At 48.3% G+C, this 22,777-nt stretch overlaps 1 protein-coding gene across 1 annotated transcript in view; it reads left to right on the top strand.

Moving 5' to 3' along the window:
* Positions 1–411: 411 nt before the first annotated feature.
* fndc7b (fibronectin type III domain containing 7b) overlaps positions 412–22,777 on the top strand; it is a 33,082-nt gene continuing 10,716 nt past the window's right edge. The window contains exons 1-39 of the mRNA XM_072700088.1: positions 412–465; positions 579–603; positions 1,055–1,315; positions 1,520–1,774; positions 1,964–2,233; positions 3,883–4,143; positions 4,398–4,658; positions 4,771–5,031; positions 5,186–5,446; positions 6,542–6,802; positions 6,914–7,174; positions 7,643–7,903; positions 8,245–8,505; positions 8,644–8,907; positions 9,057–9,320; positions 9,415–9,675; positions 9,782–10,042; positions 10,399–10,656; positions 10,726–10,986; positions 11,605–11,865; positions 11,958–12,218; positions 12,313–12,570; positions 13,310–13,570; positions 13,668–13,928; positions 14,086–14,346; positions 14,438–14,701; positions 15,197–15,495; positions 15,653–16,022; positions 16,108–16,368; positions 16,508–16,774; positions 17,931–18,194; positions 18,816–19,076; positions 19,195–19,458; positions 19,614–19,874; positions 20,265–20,522; positions 20,836–21,096; positions 21,189–21,449; positions 21,970–22,233; positions 22,470–22,727. Of these exons, the coding sequence (XP_072556189.1) occupies positions 412–465; positions 579–603; positions 1,055–1,315; positions 1,520–1,774; positions 1,964–2,233; positions 3,883–4,143; positions 4,398–4,658; positions 4,771–5,031; positions 5,186–5,446; positions 6,542–6,802; positions 6,914–7,174; positions 7,643–7,903; positions 8,245–8,505; positions 8,644–8,907; positions 9,057–9,320; positions 9,415–9,675; positions 9,782–10,042; positions 10,399–10,656; positions 10,726–10,986; positions 11,605–11,865; positions 11,958–12,218; positions 12,313–12,570; positions 13,310–13,570; positions 13,668–13,928; positions 14,086–14,346; positions 14,438–14,701; positions 15,197–15,495; positions 15,653–16,022; positions 16,108–16,368; positions 16,508–16,774; positions 17,931–18,194; positions 18,816–19,076; positions 19,195–19,458; positions 19,614–19,874; positions 20,265–20,522; positions 20,836–21,096; positions 21,189–21,449; positions 21,970–22,233; positions 22,470–22,727 (9,898 nt within the window). The remainder of the gene's footprint in view (positions 466–578; positions 604–1,054; positions 1,316–1,519; positions 1,775–1,963; positions 2,234–3,882; positions 4,144–4,397; positions 4,659–4,770; positions 5,032–5,185; positions 5,447–6,541; positions 6,803–6,913; positions 7,175–7,642; positions 7,904–8,244; positions 8,506–8,643; positions 8,908–9,056; positions 9,321–9,414; positions 9,676–9,781; positions 10,043–10,398; positions 10,657–10,725; positions 10,987–11,604; positions 11,866–11,957; positions 12,219–12,312; positions 12,571–13,309; positions 13,571–13,667; positions 13,929–14,085; positions 14,347–14,437; positions 14,702–15,196; positions 15,496–15,652; positions 16,023–16,107; positions 16,369–16,507; positions 16,775–17,930; positions 18,195–18,815; positions 19,077–19,194; positions 19,459–19,613; positions 19,875–20,264; positions 20,523–20,835; positions 21,097–21,188; positions 21,450–21,969; positions 22,234–22,469; positions 22,728–22,777) is intronic.

The raw sequence follows: 22,777 nt of genomic DNA, 5'->3' as shown, positions 1-22,777 counted from the left end.
TAATAATAATAATAATAATAATAATAATAATAATAATACAATAAGGTACCAGATCATCAATCCAGTTTTTTTCTTCAAACTGAGATCCCTTCTGACATTTTGAACACTAATAGGATACATCACAAAAGAAAACAAATAAATGTAATTATCTGAAATATTTAGGCAAATCAGAGTAAATGCATTTGAATGTTATGCACTTACACACACTCATTGGCCTTTGTGTGTGTTTTCCTCTACTATGATACCTTTAAGCCCAACGGCACCAGGAGGCCACTTGTCCCCATTTAGTCAGTACTGATTGGTTCCCACGCAGTGGCCCTACCTGTGCATTAGCTCAAAGGAATCCAGAACACCTTTTGTATCTGCCTGCCTTGTATAGAACTAATTGAATCCCTGCGGTCATTGTCAAACATGGGATTGTTGCGAGCATTGAGTTTATTCTTCATAACGGCGTTTCTGCCTCAGGTAAATGTGATCTTAAATTTCTTCATTTTTTAAAATGTACAGTTTTAAGTACTATGCTCTAAGCTAAGTTCTTTTCTTGCCGCTGTAATTTTGGTTTTCTCTTTTTTTTTCAGGTTCCCCGCACAGCGGCCAATTTGGGTACATTTTTGTCTAAATATGTATTTATAAGTCAGCTGTCGTATTTGTAAATCCATAAACTTTTAACTAATAGCTTTTTATAAATCGACATGTTTATGCATCTACAGTAATGTTATACAGTCACTGTATGTTTCCTTATATATTTTGCTGAATTTCTGATATACAAACTTTTATTAGTCTATCATATTATATTCATATAAAATATACATATTAAGTATCATTGGGATACTTTGATTTTGTTTTGAGGCTATATTAATTCTTAAATATTTATTAATAAAAAATCTCATAGGCTTCAAAACCAACATAACGATAAGCTACCAGGCAGCGAACATTTAATTAGACCGCGATATAACAACCGGTTACCGAACCTGGATGGATGGATTAATAGAATAATGATTTTGTTTGGATTAATAAACGTCTGCTTAAGGGTTTTCCCCCTCCATTGTTTCAGATTGCCCTGTGACGGCCATCAAGTCCACATCAGCGTCTTCGTTAACAGTGAAATGGAATAAATATATCGGTGCCACGAACTATTTCCTGGATCTGCGGGTGGTAAATGTTACAGACGTCGCCCCAGTGGTGGTGACGCTGCCTGCATCGAGCACAGAAAGGCTGGTCTATGGTCTCAGGCCGGCGACGACCTACAATGTAACTGTGAAGGTGTTTCAGTTTTACCACGTCAGGTGTGTGGGAACCAGCATAGCCACGACAGGTAATACATGATGGCACGGCCGAGTGTCGATGCTGACATCTCTTCCTCGTTACCTGTAACGTGTAATATCATGCAATACCCGTCGTTTGGCACACTGTTAAAACACCCTTAAATCCAATCTACGACACTGATCAGTGGCAGACAACCGTGCAAACGTACAAGAAACGTGACTTGTTTGAAGATTCATCCTTCCCTCCCGAACAGTTCCCGCTACCACATGGATCACCTCTTTAAAAGCAATATCGAGCACCGCTATCCGGCTGGAATGGGCGCCTGTCCAAGGCGCCGGGCGCTACTTGGTAACAGTGGCGTCCCCCGGCGAGAGACTCAGCCGAAGCGTGGAGGCGCTGAGCGCCGCGATCGGGGAGCTGCGGCCGGCCACCTCCTATAACTGCTACGTGTACGCCTGCAACGCCGCTGGCCAGGGCGCTGCCAGTCAAGTCAGGACCATCGTTACCTGTGAGTTGTAAATAAATAAATGAAATCACTGGGACAAAAAGAAGTACTAACATACCCTTTCCAATCAGTTTTTATTAAAAAATTATTATTAATCCCACAAATTTGATATATAAAACAATGACCAGGATAAGCGTTGGAAGACAGATGAATTGTATCATTATTAAATAATGATCTATCTCTGCCCCCTAGTGCTAGGCCCGCCAGAAGTTACGGGAGGCGAGCATGTAGAAGAAAGTACAGCCCGCGTAAGGTGGAAAGCCGTGGATAAAGTGCTGCTCTACCGGGTGACGATCGCCGACACCAGCGACTCGAGCGCCGCACCCGTTACTGCCAACGTGTCGGCCACCTACGTGGACATCAAGAACATCAAAATGTGCTCGGCCTACGATGTGGCCATATCGTCATACAACGTTTTTCTTCAGGCTGGGGACGCCACTCATTTTACCTACAAAACGAGCAGTAAGTTTTAAAAGGATTAAAGTTGATTTGCAGGCAGTATTTACTGGATAAAGTGTAAAATTTTACGCTTTTAGACATTTCCAGTATACTTTAATCACCTTCCCTCATTGTCTCACTCTTGCTGATTGTATCTCTTTAGCACATAATACAAATGTAAATATACTCAGTTATTACTCAAGTACAAATCATGAACAAATATCATAACTGCATGATATACGTGATCCATTATGACTGATAATGATGAATGAACCCAGGATCAGTACCTAATCAATACTTAGTTTCTGGTTTATTGATATATTAAGCTACTATATGTGCCCCCACAAATAGTGTTACTGTTCTTTCAGCTACTTTTATTTCTTCTTGGAGAACAAAGAATTGCAGTTTAACTAATTGATGTTTCTGAATTGTCTATAATGTGTGATTGTGTGTGTGTTTGGGTTTGATGCTTGTAGTGTTTGTGTATAAGTGCTCTCTGACTGCCCAGGGTGTAGGTGCTCTCTGACTGCCCAGGGTGTAGGTGCTGTCTGACTGCCCAGGGTGTAGGTGCTCTCTGAAGGCCCAGGGTGTAGGTGCTGTCTGACTGCCCAGGGTGTAGGTGCTCTCTGAAGGCCCAGGGTGTAGGTGCTGTCTGACTGCCCAGGGTGTAGGTGCTGTCTGACTGCCCAGGGTGTAGGTGCTCTCTGACGGCCCAGGGTGTAGGTGCTCTCTGACGGCCCAGGGTGTAGGTGCTCTCTGACGGCCCAGGGTGTAGGTGCTGTCTGACGGCCCAGGGTGTAGGTGCTCTCTGACGGCCCAGGGTGTAGGTGCTCTCTGACTGCCCAGGATGTAGGTGCTCTCTGACGGCCCAGGGTGTAGGTGCTCTCTGACTGCCCAGGATGTAGGTGCTCTCTGACGGCCCAGGTTGTTGGTGCTCTCTGACAGACTGGCCTACTGCCCAGGGTGTAGGTGCTCTCTGATGGCCCAGGGTGTAGGTGCTCTCTGACGGCCCAGGGTGTAGGTGCTCTCTGACTGGCCAGGGTGTAGGTGCTCTCTGACTGCCCAGGATGTAGGTGCTCTCTGACGGCCCAGGTTGTTGGTGCTCTCTGACAGACTGGCCTACTGCCCAGGGTGTAGGTGCTCTCTGACGGCCCAGGGTGTAGGTGCTCTCTGACTGCCCAGGATGTAGGTGTCTCTGACGGCCCAGGGTGTAGGTGCTCTCTGACTGCCCAGGGTGTAGGTGCTCTCTGACTGCCCAGGATGTAGGTGCTCTCTGACAGACTGGCCTACTGCCCAGGGTGTAGGTGCTCTCTGACGGCCCAGGGTGTAGGTGCTCTCTGACTGCCCAGGGTGTAGGTGCTCTCTGACGGCCCAGGGTGTAGGTGCTGTCTGACTGCCCAGGGTGTAGGTGCTGTCTGACTGCCCAGGGTGTAGGTGCTCTCCGACTGCCCAGGATGTAGGTGCTCTCTGACGGCCCAGGTTGTTGGTGCTCTCTGACAGACTGGCCTACTGGCCAGGGTGTACCCCAGCCTTATGCCTTCTCCTGCCTGGGGTGGGCCTTAGGCCCCCGTGGATTTCATTAACGTAGTTTCTCTGCCAAAACTCTGATGGTGTGTTTCTATACAATCTGACAAAAGGACGTGAGACTGAACAGCATCTCCTCTCATTCTCAGCTCTGAGCCCAGCCGAGCACATCTCTGTGGAATACAGCTGTGTCAGCAGAAGTGTAATGGTGACATGGAATTCAGTGTATGGTGCCGACTCATACAAGGCGCTGGCCATTGACAGCCGTCATACAGTCCTGTCCTGCACGTCCCTTTCGCCAAGCTGCCAGATCACTGGCACTCTCTGCAGCCAGCGCTACACGGTGCATGTCATCGCTATGTCAAAAACCTGCGAGAGCACGACCAACTCCAGCAGTTATTTTGAGACAGGTGCGGCCGCTCTTGTGTTAACTTCATCCACATTGTTGTTTTCCACTGACCTTTTCTATTTAGACATTTCATCTAAAAAATATCCCATCGGGGGTTTAGAATTCTGTCCTTCCAAGTAGCGTTTGTCTTAATTTCTCTGACATCTCTAGAGATATCTAAGCCTCTTCAGCGTGTTCTAGTCTCTGTGGAGACAGAAAGGCGACACCAATGGAAACCTGTCTCAGATGTTTTCGTTCCCCCCTCTGCCATCTTAGTGCCGTGCTCCCCCACCAACGTGGAGGTCTTCCGTGAGTGTTTCAGCAACGTGATCATATTCTCCTGGGGGGCCACCAGCAACTCCCTCTACTACAGGGCCACCGCGGTGGACTCAGAAGGCGAGCGAACGGACTGCTTGACCAGGGAGACGTCCTGCTATTTCACCAACACCAAGTGTGGCCGCAGATACCGATTCACTGTGTTCGCCATGAGCGGGGAATGCAACAGCAGTGCTAGCCTTCCCGCCCACATCCGAACAGGTAGGGGTGGAAATGAAGTACAAAGATGGTTTCAGTAAGGAAACAGGTAAAGAAGTACAAAGATGCAGAGGCATTAGCATTAGCTCCACTGATGTGTCTGATCTCCTCCCAGCCCCCTGCCAGCCACGGAATGTGAAGACGAGGTCGGAATGCCACTCGGACGTCCTGATCAGCCAATGGGACGCAGCCGCCGGGGCTAAGATGTACATGGTGGAGATGATGGGGAACTCCCACAACCTGTACAACTGTAGCTCCATCACTAACAGCTGTGCCACCCCGGGTGTGCAGTGTGGCGAGAGCCTGACAGTATGGATCACTACCTCGGACGATGAGTGCTCCAGTGAGAAGGCCCTCGGGGAAGTGGCCGAGACCGGTAAGGGCTCCTGACACACCTCTCTGATGCTAGTCGTGGCCTGTACAGGTTAGGCGTGGATTGGTCTCTTATGGACTAGTTAAAAAAGAGCTGATTTGTCTAACGGTGAAAGCAATTGCTGATATATATATATTTTTCTTTTGGTGCTTTTCAGTGCCCTGCGTTCCTCAGAATGTATCTACTGATTTAGACTGCGCCACCAACGATCTCACAGTGCGCTGGGAGTACAGCCACGGTGCGGACTTCTACATCGCATCGGCTGTGCGGCCGGATGGTGCCGTCCACCTCTGCCAGACAGCGGATACCAGCTGTGTGATCCGTGGCCTCTCCTGTGGGCAGAGCTACACTGTTTATGTTGTGGCTTCCAACTTTAAGTGCAACAGCTCTGAGAGTGTACGGGTCATCAGAGAAACCGGTATGCTGGTGCTCAGGCACACATGGAGGAAAAATGTGATGTGGGACAGTATTCAGTTTTACAGACATGGGTAGTGGTAGGGGCTGATACAATACTCTCTACATGAAACCTATGCAATTATTAGAGGTGCAGCGATCCAACTTTTTCAGTGCCAATACGACCCCGATACCTGAACAGAGGGTATCGGCCGATATAAGTACTGATCTGATACCAGTTCACTTTGAATATCTTCCAAGCGAGAACACACAAGAGGAGAATGCTTAAAATGCCCCGTAATGCTTCTCCAGCTAGCGCTTCATTGCAATAGCAGCCTGTCGTGTATCACAAGCTGTAGCGAGTGTGCAAAACTGCCCAAGCTAGCAACGCACAAATCATACATTGCTTTTTTCATATCACTCGCGTTGTGTCACAATTGCGTGCACTTTGTTTAGCGGGATTTTCCACTACATGCCACTTCTACCTCTCATAACTTTGTCTTTACAAAGATTGCAAATTGCTGTGCTACTAGTTATTGTTTAAAGCGTAAAATGCTTCCAGATCGTCATGCTCCTATGTGCTTATGCTTCTCATACTTAAATGGGAATGCGCATGATGTCACAGCAGGCAGAAGTCACTGCACTCCCATTGAGTGGCAAAAAAACTGAGTGGCAGCTTTGGGAAAAAGCTGGTGTGATTGTACAAGTTGATTTAACAAGAAATTGGAGCTTTTGACTGACTGCTGAAAATTAAATAATTAAGTATCGGATGTGGATTGGTCACGTATGGTCGATACCTGATCTGTCTAATAGGTATGGATCGGTGCCAATATCGATCTCAAATATCAGATCGGTACACCTCTAGCAATTATATGAGTTTCTTGAGAGGATGGCACTGGTGGTGGAAATCTTATTTGTGACTGATTGAAACAACTGCTTATGTTAATTTAAACAACGCAGTCATTTACCAGTCACACTCACTTTATTCCATGTCATGTTCCTAAGAATTTTTTGACTTCTCAGCGAATAGGCTAAAGCCAATGAAAATTATCATTCCTCAAACTAAAATGACCATTCCACACATTCCTAGAAATTCAATTCTGTCCTCCAAACCTTGCAGCTAACTGCCCTCCAGAGCAAGTCCAGGCCACTTTAGATTGCTCGGAGAACCACGCGTTGGTCGTGTGGCAGACCTGGCAGAGCAAGGCTTCGTGCACAGCCTCCATGGAGGACCAGGTGGGAGGGCTGCTAAGCTGCAGTACCACGGGCAGCGGCTGCAAGGTCTCGGGCCTCAAGTGTGGCCAGAAGTACAAGGTCTGGGTGGCACAGCACAGTGGGACGTGTCCGGCCGCACATTCCAAATCCATCTACTTTGACTCTGGTATTTACTTTCGTTTTTTTCCCCCCATCATTCCTTTTTCCTTAACTTTTGAATATCTGAGTCCCTCTTCTTGAGACTGTCATCTCAAGCTATTTCCTCTCGGCTATCTAGTCCCCTGTGGCCCAGAGGACGTGTCAACCCAGCTGAACTGTGGCAATGGGACACTGGGCGTGAGCTGGGCCACCTCAGCCCATGTGGACGGGTATGTCGCCATTATGTTGGCGGGGAGTGGGGAAAGGACATACTGCAACACCACAGAAACTCGCTGCACCTTCGACGGCCTGGAGTGCGGAGAGTCTTACACTGTGGTGGTGATGTCAAACAACGGCAGCTGCTTGAGTCTTCCAAGCAGGGATTTGACCATCCAGGAAGGTACAGTAGCAAAGTTGCTTTGTAGTCATGGATGTTTACACACCTTCTGTTTTTTCCTCTTCGCTTCAGGCCAAGGGTTTTTTTCTTTGTCTTTATTTTTCTAACAGTATTATAGTAAGACAGTGGGAACAAGTCAAAAAAACATGCAAAGCGGCCAAATAGGACAGTCAGAGCCAGATCAAAGATCTAACATGACCAAAACACCAAGATGTATTCATTTACACAAAGAAGCCTTGATTAATAGGTGACACGCAGATTGTTTCTGGTGTTGCTGTCATTGTGGGAATCCAGGGTGTGGTGCCTACATTTGTCAGCCATTTGGGGTATATGGATGGTAAATAGGAGCAAAGATACATTCTCTTTCTGGAAAGGAATAGATGGTTTTGTGGTTACAAATTGAGAAGAGCCTGTATAACCTACAGCCCCTGAAAACTAGGCTGGTGAAGGTCTGTGCTGTGTGCCCCTCAGTACCCTGCGTGCCGACCGAGGTGGCAGCCAGTCACAACTGTGAGGGGAACTTGGCCAATGTCATGTGGACACCAACCCCAGGGGCCCAACACTACAGGGCTATTGCACGGAGCAATGGTGGGGCCCATTCTGAATGCGTCTCCAGTGAGCTGGCCTGCAACTTCAATGACCTGCAGTGTGGCCGGGTCTACACCATAGGGGTGGTGGCACTGAGTGGAGACTGCACCAGCTTGGAGAGCAAGAATGCAGTACTCCAGACAGGTATGGTGCTGCTTTGAAACCCTAATGGTATTACTGTTGAGGGGACTTGATATATAGCCACAGAGTCATTTGGAGTACAAAATGTTTTCATCCTGGTGTATATCACTTATGGGCTAACTTTCTCTTTCCTAAGGATGAGTCATGTAAACTGTACAAACATATAAGTTTTAAAAAGACTTGCTCTTGCTAAACAATATCTGGGTGATGCCTTCTCATGCACAAGTGACATTCCCATTTTTTTCCCTAAAAAATTGAGCCTTCTCCTTCTTCAATAGCAAGGACTTCAGTCAATAAAAGTTTGAACTCTGGCAGAGAACCTCTCGCTTTATTTGTTCCTTCAGCCCCATGCACTCCGTCTAATGTGGTGGTCCAGACTAACTGCTCGAGTGACAGGGCTTTTGTGTCCTGGGGCGCCATTGCAAATGCGGTGTCCTATTTGGCGACGGCGGCGGGTGTGGATGGGCACACCGTGTCCTGTGAAAGCAGCGAGCCTGGCTGCTGGATCGAAGGTCTCTACTGTAGCCAGGAGTACAACTTTACGGTCTCGTCGGACGACGGCACCTGCCAGAGCCTGAGCAGCGAGCCAGTGCAGCAGGAAACGGGTAAACGACTCCGTATGGAAACTCATGTTACTGTGTTTTGTTGTACCCTGGGGTTCGCTGTTTTTATTCTTCAAATAGGTGATAAAAAAATGCAAAACAGACTTGTATTGCATATCGTTTGACCCTCTTTCCCATCAGCTCCATGTGTGCCGCGGGACACAGAGAGTCACATCGACTGCAGTACCAGTGCTTTGACTGTCAGCTGGGACTCCCGTAGTGAACTACTGCTGAACTACAGTGTAATCGTATTGGCTGAGGACACAAACACATATTCTTGCACCACCTGGGATGCAACCTGCAAAGTCGAGGGGCTGCAATGTGGCCAGCAGTACCGTGTCTACATGGCGGCTAGCAGGGGCAACTGCAGCAGCATGACGACAGTGCCGGAAATCGTTCACACAGGTATGTTTCATGCTTCCCCGGCTGGCAAACTGATACCATTGTTATTACACTCCAGGCTCATTGCATCCTTGTGCTGGATGAGAGGATAGATGGTCTCAAGTAAATTGAGTGTTGATAATGGATCGATCTTCTTGCCTCTGCATTGGCAGCACCATGTGTCCCACAGACCGTGAAAGGGGCTGTGATGTGTGGCACAAATACCCTGGTAATATCATGGGACAGCTCTTCTGGGGCCACAGCCTACACCGCTACTGTGACCAGTTCAAGTGGTGACCCAAGCAAGTTCTGCTCCACCTCAGAACTCACCTGCATGCTGGACGACCTGAGATGCACCCAGCAGTACACTGCCACTGTGGTTGCCCAGGGCAAACAGTGCAACAGCACAGCTAGCTCTGCCGTCTCAGTGGTGACAGGTAGGAGGTGCCCTATGTTGGATAACTACATGGTCCCAGCAGCTTCCCTGTCTGTGACTTGTGTCCCCGCTCCCTGTGTCACCTATGCCCACAGGACCTTGTGAACCTGAAGGTATGGTGACCCAGCTGGACTGTGATGACAATGCAGTGCTGGTTTCCTGGAACGCCAGCCCAGGAGCCCTGGAGTACACAGTGCTGGCAAAGGGCAGGAAGGGTGACCTTTCCTCTTGCTACACCATGGAAACCACCTGCCTGTTGACTCGGCTCGCCTGCGGTCAGATATACAACATGACAGTGTTGGCAGGCGATGGGAATTGTAACAGCAGCTCTCTGGCTTACAGAACCGTGGAGACAGGTATAAAGCCCACTGACCCCCTAAGATGGCGTGCAGCTTCTTCCCCGATGGTTGGAAAGGAACAATGGAGGTCTTCTTGCACCTCATGCCATTTTTCGTCTTACAGCTCCATGCGCCCCTGTCATGATTAGCCACAGCCTAGTCTGTGAAACGAACATGGCGACTGTCTCATGGAGAAAGGAAGATGTTGCTGTGGGTTATGTCCTCAATGCCACCTCAGTCATGGGCCACAGGAAAGGGTGCAATGCCAATGGAACTTTCTGTGACCTGCCTGAGCTGCAGTGTGGCAAAATGTACATGGTACAAGGCATGTCCCTGGGGAAGGAGTGCAATAGTGAACCAAGCTCCGAGCTCACTATTGTCACAGGTATATCTCTGGTATGGATGGAGGGCTGTGTTTACGGCATACAAAAGACTCTAGATCAGGGGTGGGCAATCTTATCCAGAAAAGGCCGTTGGGTATGAGGGTTTTCGCTGCAACTCCCTAATTACTAATTAGAGGACTTATTGGCTGAAGAGTCCTCACCCCTAGGTTTGAACAGCTGATCTAAAGGTAATCCCAAAAAACCTGCAAACACACTGGCCTATTGCAGATAAGGTTGCCCACCCCTGCTCTAGATCACTGCCATTACTCATCATGCTAATCCTGTTGGGCACAGCATCGATATGCTGTGATTGTCTCTTGGCGTCACATGATTTTTCTGAATCTTTGTCTATCTCCAGCTCCCTGTCCTCCTGTCATGGTAAAGTCCACCTACTACTGCAGCAGCAACATCGCCCTCATCAGCTGGGATGAGAGCCTGGGCCGAGAAAGCTTCTTAGTGCACGTGATGGGAGGCAGGGAGGTGTACACTCAGAACACGATGGAGACCACGAGCACCTTCACTGGCCTGGAGTGCCAGCAGAAGTACAATGTCACCGTTAGAGCGGTGGCCAGACATTGCAACAGCAGCCAGATGGCTTCAACGGAATTCCACACAGGTATAACGTTTTCTGAAAAGCTCCTCATAAGGGTACCTCAGCTCCTGCTAATGGCCGCCTCTCCCACAGCTCCCTGTGCACCACAGAATGTGAGTGTGATCCTGCTGTGTGCTGACAACACGGCAGAGGTGACCTGGCAAGCCAGTCCTGGTGCGGCATCCTACAACGTGACTGCCCTGGCAAGGGACGGCGACAGCAAGAGTTGCTTTACCACGCAGACACTCTGCCAACTACCCAGAATGCATTGCGGACAGATGTACATCATCACAGTGGTGCCCAACTCAGACACCTGCTTCGGATTCTTCAGCACTGCCGTCACCTATATAGCAGGTATCTGTATCGTAGGATCATGCTGTTAGAACATTCACCACAGGTACTGTGAACCACTGGAGATAACTAAGGAAGAATTTAAGGTGGCTTCAAACAAGCCTGTTGCCCTGGGACCAGGTGTAAGTGGAAGCAGAAAGGCCTTTCCTGCTACAATGTTTCTTATCCTCTTCTAGCTGTCAAACAACATCTCTGTAGGCATCTCTCGCACATGTCTCATACTCTATTCCTCAGGCAGATGTTTCCCTACATGCTTTCTTTAACACTACACGTGCTTGTCAATGAGCAAGGAGAAAGGGAATCTGAGGGACGTAACTATCTCAGTATAGATGCAATACAGATGTAACCCTGCTGTGATGCTGCAGGAATGTTTTGGTTTGTCAAGGCATCACTTATAAACTACTAAGTCTGGCTAGGATGATATCTGCATTTTGGAGTTTCACTCTTTACGGAGAACTTCAAGAACAGTGGCCCTGATTGGAAGACAGGAAGACAGGATTGCTGCAACATTGAGTAATTACCCAAATTTCCTAAAACTACTCCTGGGGCCAGCATTGTAATCCTTTGATTGAAGAATCATGGATTGAGCGAAGCAAGATTCATTTGTCTTTCTCTGGAAAGGTCCTTGTCCTCCTAACAACATATCAGTGGCACTCACATGTGAAGGCAACCTTGGATATGTGACATGGGATCCTGTGATGGCAGCAGAGATGTACACAGCCACTGCCACGACCACAGACGGCCATGTGCAGACTTGTAAGACCAACACCACCAGCTGCTCCTTCCTCAGCTTACACTGTGGCGAGGTCTATTTAGTCACTGTGGTGACTCTTGAGAGAGGCTGTCAAAGTGAGCCAAGTCCCAGGAAGAACTTCAGGACAGGTTTGTTTTCTAGTTACATTTCATAAGGCTGTAATATTCATGTGAGACCAAAAGTTCTGATTCAAAGTCCGATTTCTTTGTTACTCTTTTAGCCATCTGCCCTCCCAGCAACCTGAGAGGACAAGTTATGTGTGTGACCCATGGCCTGATGGTCACATGGGACCAGAGTCCCAGAGATGATGTGACATACTTCCTGAATTACCAGACAGAGGATGGTGCCATCACCACCCACGTAACCTCCAGCATCTCCTACCAGCACACGGGCCTGTGCGGAGAGCGTTATTTCTTTAAAGTACTGGCACAGGACGATACGTGCAACAGTAGCTGGACTCAGTCCCTCAAAATGGACACAGGTGCCTTCCCATTGCCACCACGCTCTCCGCAAAGTCTGTCTTAAATGTGAACGTTACTGCTCTGAAATGTGACCTCGCATTCTTATCCACTCAGCTCCTTGCCCGCCTTCCAGTTTGAAGGCCCAGGTAGACTGTGGCACCAACAGAGGGAGGGTCTCCTGGGTGCAGAGCACAGGTGCATTAGTCTACACTGCTGTGATCACGGGAGCCCATGGGCATAGCACTTCCTGCTCCTCCAACTCTACAACGTGCGGCATGAGGTTGGACTGCGGCCGCCGGTACACCACCATGGTGTTCTCCTCCAACGAAGCATGTAACAGCACAATGGATGCTACTGTCGAGTTTGTTTCAGGTAGCGTCTTGGTACTGTGAATTCAGAATGTTGTTATAGGCAGGGATGCACATAACTGATATGCAAGTACACATTCGCTATATAAAGCGATACCCCTGGCAACTTCTTGTCGTAACATCACAAATGTGTACTTATTTTATGTGCAATTGCACTACTGTAAAAAAAATAGTGTGCATTTTAACCTTTATATGGCTAATTTGTACTTAAATTGGGGTACAAAGGTTAAAATGCACAGTCATTTATTGTAGCAGAGTGCATACACATAAAATAAGTACACATCAGTCATGTTACCACAAGAAATTGCCCCACGTATCGCTATATAAGGCAATTGTGTATCAATTATGTGCATCCCTGTTTATAGGGCTGTTATATGTTATGTCCTAAATTACAGGAACCTAGAACCCTTTCAGATTCATGAGGGCCTTTGTATTATTCCTATATTTTAAAATGCTACATCAGAATACAGTATTATGTTTAACCTTACAATATAATTAATGATAGATTACAGACAATTTGCCTCCTGCGTGATAGCCTATGTACTAGAAGTGAATAAATCAACAACATCAACATTTATCAACAACTAACAAATAAGTGATAATTGTTTGCTTGGATAAGATAAACATTTCAGCTGAAATGGATTTCCCCCATTAGCAGTTACGTTACTGACCTTGTTATCACACAAGGCACGGTCTGCATACATGTAGACATATTCAGACATCATCTCCCTCTCTATATCCAGCCCCATGCCTACCAGGAAACATCAGAACCAAGACAGACTGTGATGCTAATGAATTTGCAGTACAATGGGAGATGACCCCAGGGCCTAATCTATACACGGCCCTAGCTATTGGTGGCAATGGGCACCGTGCCACCTGTGAGACCACTGAGACATTCTGCACCATCCAGAACTTGCAGTGTGGCCAGACCTACAGCATTGTCATCACTACTGCCTCCGCCAAATGCAACATGATACAAGACTCCAACCACAAGGTCAAATCGGGTACAGCTGCCATACAGAGAACGACCTGCCACTTCGGTTCTGGGTTTGGGCCATTAATAAGGCAAATGCTGATGCTATGTTCCCTTCCCCCACTCAGCACCTTGCAGGCCCACAAACCCTACAGTGGACCTAAACTGCAGTACCAATGTGGGCATCATGTCCTGGGATTACATACAGGTGACACAGATGTACCAAGTGAAGGCGGTGGACAGTCGGGGCGAGAGCACCACATGCAACACCACTGGTGCCAACTGCACCTTCTTGCAGCTCGACTGCGGGGAAAGGTACATCTTCAGCGTGGTGGGCTTCACTGATCAGTGCGAGAGTGCTGTCAGCAGCACTGTGGATCTTCTCACAGGTGAGGTCCCACTGATCGAGATATTAAGTTTAATCATGCTGGAACTATTTAAGTCATAGAGAACCTACCCTTCATCACCATCCACCAATATCTCCATCTTAAAAAAAGTGTCTCTGCTTCTCAGTACCTTTGTTTGGCCACATGTCCCCTCCTTTAGCTCCCTGCAAACCTACTCATGTGGTGGCCAGTCTGAACTGTGAATCGGGCATCGTGTCGATCGTGTGGGACCCCGCAAAAGGCGCCAACACATACATAGCACAGGCTGAGGGCACAAGCGGGCACACTACCTTCTGCGCCGGCAGTGACACACATTGCACCATGAAAGATCTGCTATGTGGCCAGGACTACTCCATCACAATCCTGGCCGCAAGCAACCACTGCACCACCAGTTCAGGAGAGCCAACTTCTGTGACAACAGGTAGAGTGCCGAGTGTCCTCTCCCTTCCGGAGCTCCCCCAGCTCCATTTGTAACTGGAGCCATGAGATGAATGCCATCCTGCTCTCCGCAGGCCCTTGTTCCCACCACCAACTGGCAGCATCTCTGCACTGCGCATCAAACACAGCCACAATCTCCTGGACCCCAGGGAAGGGAACCTTATCTTACAATGCCTCAGCCGAATCCCTCACCATCACACACTCTGCTTCCTGTACCACTGCAACTTCCAGCTGTGACATCACCTCCCTGGAATGCAGCCAGGAGTACAGGGTCAGCGTGAGCGGACAAGGCCTTACCTGCCCTAGCCCGGCAAGCTCCTGGGTCACCTTTAACACAGGTAACCTTCTTTCTGGACCTTTACTGCCGGAAATATGCAGCATCTCCATCCATCACTTGCTTTTCCAGTACAAGGTTCCAGGGCACTGGGAACAATGAAATGAAACACCCTGGATAAGATGTATGTTCATTGCTGGGCCCAAATTCACATAAACAATGGCATGGTATATGCAACATAGAGATAACAGTTCATCAGCTCAAACCTTAGGTGTGAGAAAAAAGTAAAGCAAAGGGAAATAAAGTACAGACAGGATAGCTGCACAACAAGAGAGAATATGCCAACTCTGCACATGTACAAAGTGGGGACACAGCATTCAGATGACAACAATTAACCGCAAACTCCAAGCTGGTGTGGATGGAAGAGTGTAGCGGTTAATGCAGCCAAGTCACACTGCCGTCCTTTTTAGCAATCAGAGTGAAAGGGCAAATGTAACTACAGTGACATCATAAAACACCATCTTATACTCCCTCTGCCCATGTCACCTTTGTCTCCCAGCCTCCTGCCCCCCCACACAGGTCACGGTCCATTCATTCTGTGGCTCGGACACAGTGTCTGTCTCCTGGACTCCAGTGAAGGGTGTGATGTCATACATGGCTGCTGCCGAGGGGCGTGACGGACATGTGGCGTCGTGCAACACCAGCCACACGGTCTGCGACGTCCCAGGCTTGCATTGCGGCCAAATTTACGAGGTGTTTGTCGCGGCCTTGGATGAGCACTGCATTGCGGGAAAAAGTGAAATGCATATCCTGAAGACCGGTAATTGGCTTTTACTAAACATTTACCAAGCAATTCAGGTCATCTCTTGACTCCCTAATATTAAGTGCCTATTTTTAACTATTTACCAATTCATGAGTAATTATGCAATTGAATATGTTATTATTACAGAGTAATTTCAATGAATAATTGTTGATGAGGAATACAACTTCAACAACTGTTTTCTTTCTTCTTCAGAGTAACAATGTGGTTTTTAAAAAAATGCTAATTCATGTAAGAAACGTTGAGTATGATCTGATAATGTGGAGCCACTACCTGCTCCTTCACGCTGCTCCTCTATCCCCAGCTCCCTGTGAACCCCAGGATGTGGACGTCCATTTGGAGTGCCAGTCAGGTGTTCTTGGGTTATCCTGGGAACCAAGCAGCGGGGCGGACCGCTACCAAGTGGAGGTAGTCAGCGACAATGGCTTAGTCAAAATGTGCAACACCGAGAGCACCTCCTGTGACATCCCTGACTTGCAGTGTGGACTCGGGTACACCGTTACTGCTGTGGCACTTGACGACAAGTGCAATAGCTCCCACAGCTTGGCCAACAGCTTCACATCAGGTCAGCCATTTCCCTGCTTGTTATACTCATATACTGAGGTGAGATGCTGCTTCTTCATATATATATTTCCCCCCTATTCATACAGCCCCGTGTCCCCCTGATCACATCAGTGCCAGTGCAGATTGCTTCTCAGGCAACGTCTCAATCTTCTGGAGTCCCACGGTCCAGGGCGTCCAGTATGCCGTTACTGTGAAGGAGCCCGGCAGCCGCTCTCAGGTGTGCAGTGTCACAGGCCTCCAGTGCGTCATCAGCGGCCTGCAGTGCGGCGCGGAGTACACACTGGAGGTGTCCGGAGAGAGAGACGGCTGTGTGGGGGCTCCCAGCACTGAGCACCCTTTCCAAACAGGCGTGTATACTCTCGTGGCAAAAAAGCCACAAGCTTGCACTGAATGGCACTGTTAAACTCATCTACCACATGCAACTGTGCATGTTTGGTGGCATTGTGGTTAGTTTGTGAGAGTAATGTCTGCGTGATCTGCCTCCAGTGCCCTGTGTCCCACTCCTGGTTGGAACAAAGATGGACTGCCCATTAGACTCCGCCTGGGTGGAGTGGAGGAACTCGCGAGGGGCGGAGCTGTACGTGGCCAATGCGGAGGACAGTCAGGGGCAGGTGGCTTATTGCAACGGCGGCAATGGAGTCAGTGGCTGCTCTGTGCCAGGCCTGCAGTGCAGTCTACAGTACACCTTCACAGTGACTGCTTCCAATCAGCAGTGCACCAGTGCACCCAGCAACGCTATGCAGCTGCAGTCTGGTGAGGGGGCTCTCTCCATCTCCATCGCCGTCTCCATCTCCATCCATGCTACATGCCATGGCCATCATATCGCCTTCTGAGCTCATGATCTCTCAATATTTTTGTCTTGAGTTTTTTTTTTACGTTTATCCATAAATCTATATATAAGGCATCCTAGATATGGATGGATATATATCCGTGTGTCTACCACTGTCTATTTGTAGTTACTATGTATTTATTTCTCAATATTTTTATATAGTTGTTTTCAATTCATTGAGACCCCCAGCCAATTTAACCAGACCATTTAAGATAAATGTAAAACAGAAAAAATACTTTGGCATAACGATATTAATACTAGTGATGGCCAAAACAACACTTTGTGAAGTGTTTGCTGTATTTTTTTAGCCCACTAGATGGTGCTCTCTGTTCAAAACAGGGCTCAAAGCATGCCTCTGAACAAACCAAGAGCACTATCTGGTAGGATCAGAAAATACCACAAATGGTTCATTTTGGCCTTCACTAATTAATACTGTTCTATACATATATGACTGTCTGTCTGTCTGTCTATCTATCTATCTATCTATCTATCTATCTATCTATCTATCTATCTACAGTATCTATGTCTGTCTGTCTGTCTGTCTATTATCTATCAGGGTCTTGGTGGCCAAGACCCATCAATACAACATGTGAACATCTATCCCATTTCATACAAACAAACAGAAGGGCTACTAAGGCACAATTTGCAGATAACTTTAATGATGGCCACAGAAGTAATGTGCTGTGACACAGCGCTTCAGCCCCAGTTGTGTATGGGGCTGTGTGGCTGCGGATCAGAGCTGTTGTTCCAACACATCTCACAGATGCTCACCACATCCCTAGCCATCCACATGATGCAACACAAAAGTTGTTCACATCTTTACTCCTGCATTCATCACATCAACGACGAGTACGGAAAGTCAGCTTGCCATCTAATGTATCCTGCACCTTGACATGCTGTTTTTACAAGATAGCTGACCTTATCTGGCTTATATTGCACTGGTCATAAATGTGTTGGCTCATTGGTGTATATGCAAATATTTCTATGTGAATACTGATGACCTGCATCTATGATGACCTCTAAAAGAAAATAACTAGTTATGGTCCTGATTGTCACTACCGACTCTTGCATTCCCCAAAGCCCCATGCCCGCCAGAGTATGTCAGCATGGATGTGGATTGTAGGAATGGGACCATGACAGCATCCTGGCCCCTCAGTTGGGGCGCTCTGAGCTACATCGCTACTTTGCGGGGCCCAGATGGCAAAACATGGGCATCCTGCACCACCAATGGATCGGACTGCAACATTGGCACGATGCCCTGTGGGGAGAGCTTGGTCCTGGGAGTGGTGGCTGAGGGAGCCAGCTGTTACAGTAGGCGGAGCCAAGACTTCCCCATCAGCACAGGTAAGGTGGACACATCATACTGTACATATGGGGGAATGACATGAGGGGGCAATATTAGTAACGACTGTGCGCCAAATGGGAAAATCTGTACACTTTGCAGAAACATTTGTACATGTTAATGTCAACCGTTTCATATGGCTTCCAACACCATAGGACGATTCCTTTCAATGGGCCAAAGGCAATGATCTTGCAAAGGTCACCAATAATCCAGTAGGTCTCTTACTAAAAGAACAATTCTTTGGACATTATTCTGTATACCACACAAAGCTTGGATAAGGATGATGGGGTCAGGCCTGGATGTCCTGTGATAGGACGAAATCACGTGGCACATGTACTCACCCATGTAGTTAACCGCTGCCTTTTTACCTTGTAAGGCTCTATTTCATCTCTTGCCCCTAGGACAAGTTCTCAGACCATAAGCCTAACTTCTATTTTGCCGTTTCCCTCTACTAAAGCTGAAATGACCATCTTCACAATTTCTTTAAAAACATCTTCACTCTTGCCAAGTACACTCTCTCACAGCTTCCTCTATGACCACTAAAGCATTATAATTATTCCAACTCTTTATGGTTGGAAATGCAAAGTTTTACATGTCACATGCATTGATTTTTTTTCCTCTAGTACCTTGTTCTCCACAAATCCTGGAGGCCACCCTGAGATGTGGTGACAACATGGCAACCGTGACTTGGAACAGGAGCAGGGGGGCGGAGCGTTACCTAGTGAAGGCCACCAGCAGCGACGAGCACCAGGCCTCCTGCATCTCACGTGGGGATACCTGCTACCTCAGGAGCCTGAGCTGTGGGAAGATATACACAGTCACTGTTCGGGCAGAGGACAGCACCTGCTCCAGTGCATGGAGCCATCCAGTTGAAATTAAGACAGGTAACTATAGTGACCACACCGCCAGTCTACCCAGACTCCTCCTGGGTTAAATCCCCAGTTATAGGTATAGCTCTAGGTCTAGTTTCTCCTTGGCTTAATGGTTGCCCATTCCCTTCAGTCCCCTGCATCCCTGAAAATGTAGACGCCCACTTTGACTGCGAGTCAAGGACCATGATCGTGTCCTGGTCAGCAAGCGATGGCGCAGACTCCTACACAGCCACGCTGGAGGACAGCGACGAACGCTTCACCAATTGCCAGACTTTGGGAGCCAGCTCGTGCAATGTGACCGGTCTGCACTGTGGCCAGGTTTATCACGTGTCCGTGACCGCGTCGGATGGCCACTGCACCAGCCAGGAGAGCACCATGCTGGATGTCCACTCAGGTGGCATGGAATACCAAAAATTAGATAAGGGAATGTAGGCCAAGTGGGCAAACCTGTGTCAGCAACCAGTTCTGTGAAGCAGCACCAATATTCTACTAGAAAATTCTCCAGCAGATCAGAAGCTAACCAACCAATGTTGCTTCCTCTCCTACCAGTGCCCTGTCTCCCCAGGCATATCAAGGCCTCCATGGACTGCGAGAGGGCCACGGCGGTGGTGACCTGGGACTTCTCCCCCGGAGCAATGTCCTATGTTGCTACAGCCACTGCAACATCTGGCCACGTTGCCACCTGTGACACCACCCACACCAACTGCGAGATGAGCAGTCTGGCATGTGGGGAGCGATACTTCGTGTCAGTACTCGCGCGGGGGGAGACCTGCAACAGCACATCCAAGATGCCTCGCCAGCTCATGACAGGTAAACCGGCTATGACTAAACATGCCATCCTACAAAGACCTTTGTTAAGTAAGGACACAAGTAGGATGCAATTCACAAGGCATTAATGCGCTTCCCGTACCATAAGGTTCTCAGTCTTTTTCGAGACATCGCTCCAGAATGATAACCCTAAAAGATTTAATTAAGAATTGTGAGTCTCTAATGCATCAGGGGTTTGCTGTAGTAGAATCTGAATTACTTTCATGTAAAAACAAACCTTTATCTCAGTTTTGGCTGTTATTTCAATCTCAAGGTACCTCAAAAAAACCTCCCATAAAGCTTCACACTCCTGAGGAACTCAGGACTAGCTCACTCAACAACCCATGGTTTAAATACTGGAATTAATAACTTAATGTTCTCATTTACATGTAGAACCATGCATGCCTCTTCATGTTAGCATCCAGTACAACCCACCAGTAGGCCAGGTCTACTGGGACACAAGCATGGGGGCCTCATACTACATCACAGAGGCTGTGACCAGTGACGGCTTCCAGACTTCATGCACAACCACGGACAACTACTGTGCCCTCCATAATATGGCCTGTGGCCGTGAGTACAACATCACGGTCCTTTCCAGCAATCAGGCCTGTGAAGATATCGTCACCTCTGACCCAGTCAGCCAGACCACAGGTGAGGCAGTGATACCTGAGGATCAGACATGGGCTTTCCAGTAGAACACCTTCACAACCATCTCTACTTTTTTTTACGACATATATCTTCTGGTATACATCTTCTTGTACATCTCAATTCCAATTCTAGTTTGATTTGCTTGCATGTATCCACCAGTCACGCTAAGGTTTCCTGGTCCACTGTTCTCTTCACCTCAGCATGCTCTTCATTTCCACATTAAACTTGACTTGATATGTAGAGCAGAAGTTCTGTTGGGGGGGGGGTGCCCAGAACAATACACAAATAGCGTGAAGCTCGTGTTGTCATGCTCCAGAACCTTGTCCCCCGAAGCATGTCCAAGCCCGTGTGGACTGCAGGACAAACCTGGGACATGTGTCATGGGAGGAGAGTGATGGGGCTGTGGCCTACCTGGCCATCCTGGATGGGCGCGATGGAGATTCTACCTTCTGTTACACCACAACCACATCCTGCACTTTGGATACACTCCATTGCGGAACGGTCTACTACACCAGAGTCCAATCTATAGGAGAGACATACAACAGCTCAGACAGTGCCGCCTACAGCCTACTCACAGGTCAGTGTCCAGAGGCTCCTCTTCTGAGGTATTTTATTAACCAACCTTGAAAGCAGAAGGTTCTCTGCTAGCTGTTTTGCATATCGTTCCAGCTCCTTGTGTGCCAGACATGTGGGAGGCCCAGGTAAACTGCAAGAACGACACTGTGTTGGCATCCTGGAATTATAGTATTGGGGTGGAGTCCTACATACTGACTGCCAGAGGCATCGATGGACATTCCACTTCCTGCATCACCAGGGAGACCTCCTGTACCCTCGTCGGCCTCACCTGTGGGAATGCGTACACCCTCAGCCTGGCTGTCTCCACCCATCAGTGCTCACTCATGTCCCCCACCGAATTCACCCTCCAGACCAGTGAGTGCCGTAGGGAGGAACTCAACAGCCTTGAGTACATGTCCTTTCAGATAAATCAACCCAGGAGTGTTAAATCTCACCATAAATATACTAAGAAAGTATAACCCACTTCACAAATCACATTCCATTAAATCCCAATTCAATGTAAGCCATCCATCTGTCCACCCAATCACTTTCTGTAATGCCTGTCCAGTACAGGGTCCCAGTGAGCGTGGAGTCTATTCTAAGAATCACAGGTTACCTGCATTCTGATTCACAATGGGCAATTTAGGGTCATTACCTCACTTAACAGTATGTTGTTGGACACACACACACAGGGCGGGGGTTGGGAATTAACCCCACAACCTTATAGTGCAAATAGTGCTAAGCACCAAGCCATTGCGCCATCAACAGAAATGACTGAAGCAGATTCAAGCACTTTGTCATTGTGTAACACAACAAAATTACACCAAGTGTGGTTAGTGCCAGGTGTACCTGTGCCACAGTCTGGCTGTCTGAAACCCCGTGCCCCTTCCCACAGAGCCTTGCCCCCCACCGCACGTGTCGGTGGAGCTGCAGTGTAACTCTCGTACTGCCAGTGTATCGTGGAGAGAGAGCGAAGGGGTGGAGCTCTACACGGCCAGCGCTGTGGACTCTGCAGGCATGTATGCCGAGGACTGCAACACCACCGGCACCACGTGCCTCTTTGCCAACCTGGAATGTGGGGAGACCTACACCTTCACAGTCAGGGCGTACAGCAGCGAATGCCGGAGCCAAGCCGGCGAGACCATCCATCGCAATACAGGTGCTTGACCACCCACTCACTCTCATCTTTGCTTTATTATGGTTGTTTAGTAATCATTCCTTAGTAAGTAGAAGTATGTTTTTTTTAGTAATCATTCAGGCAAATTTATGGGCACTGGGTAAGGAGGAGCAGGAACAGCAGTACGTCGTATAAGTTTGCAGTTCAGCACCTTGCGAAACACCCTTTAAACGTGATGTCCGCCCCCAGTGTGGTAAATTTCAGCCCTTCTCATGCAGAGCCATGCCAGCCCATCAACGTGACAGCGCAGGGATCATGTGAGAACGACACAGCCGTCCTGCAGTGGGCGGAGACTAAGGGGGCGTCTATATACGTCGTGAGTGCCCTGGGTGACCTGGGGTACGTGGTGGATCTCAGAACCCCCAACACGTCCATCCCGGCTGAGCTGCCCTGTGGACAGACCTACAACCTCAGTGTGGTGGCCTGGGATGACTATTGTGACAGCCCCAGAAGCAGTGTTCTGCAATACAGAACCGGTCCGTTGGGGTAACCCTTCAGGTTTTATGGTTTGTGTTAAATGCTCTAT

The sequence above is a fragment of the Paramormyrops kingsleyae genome, chromosome 15 (genome assembly GCF_048594095.1).
Source record: "Paramormyrops kingsleyae isolate MSU_618 chromosome 15, PKINGS_0.4, whole genome shotgun sequence".
Lineage (NCBI taxonomy): Eukaryota > Metazoa > Chordata > Actinopteri > Osteoglossiformes > Mormyridae > Paramormyrops > Paramormyrops kingsleyae.
The sequence above is the reverse complement of the archived record's forward strand: the minus strand, read 5'-3'. Positions and strand labels throughout refer to the sequence as shown.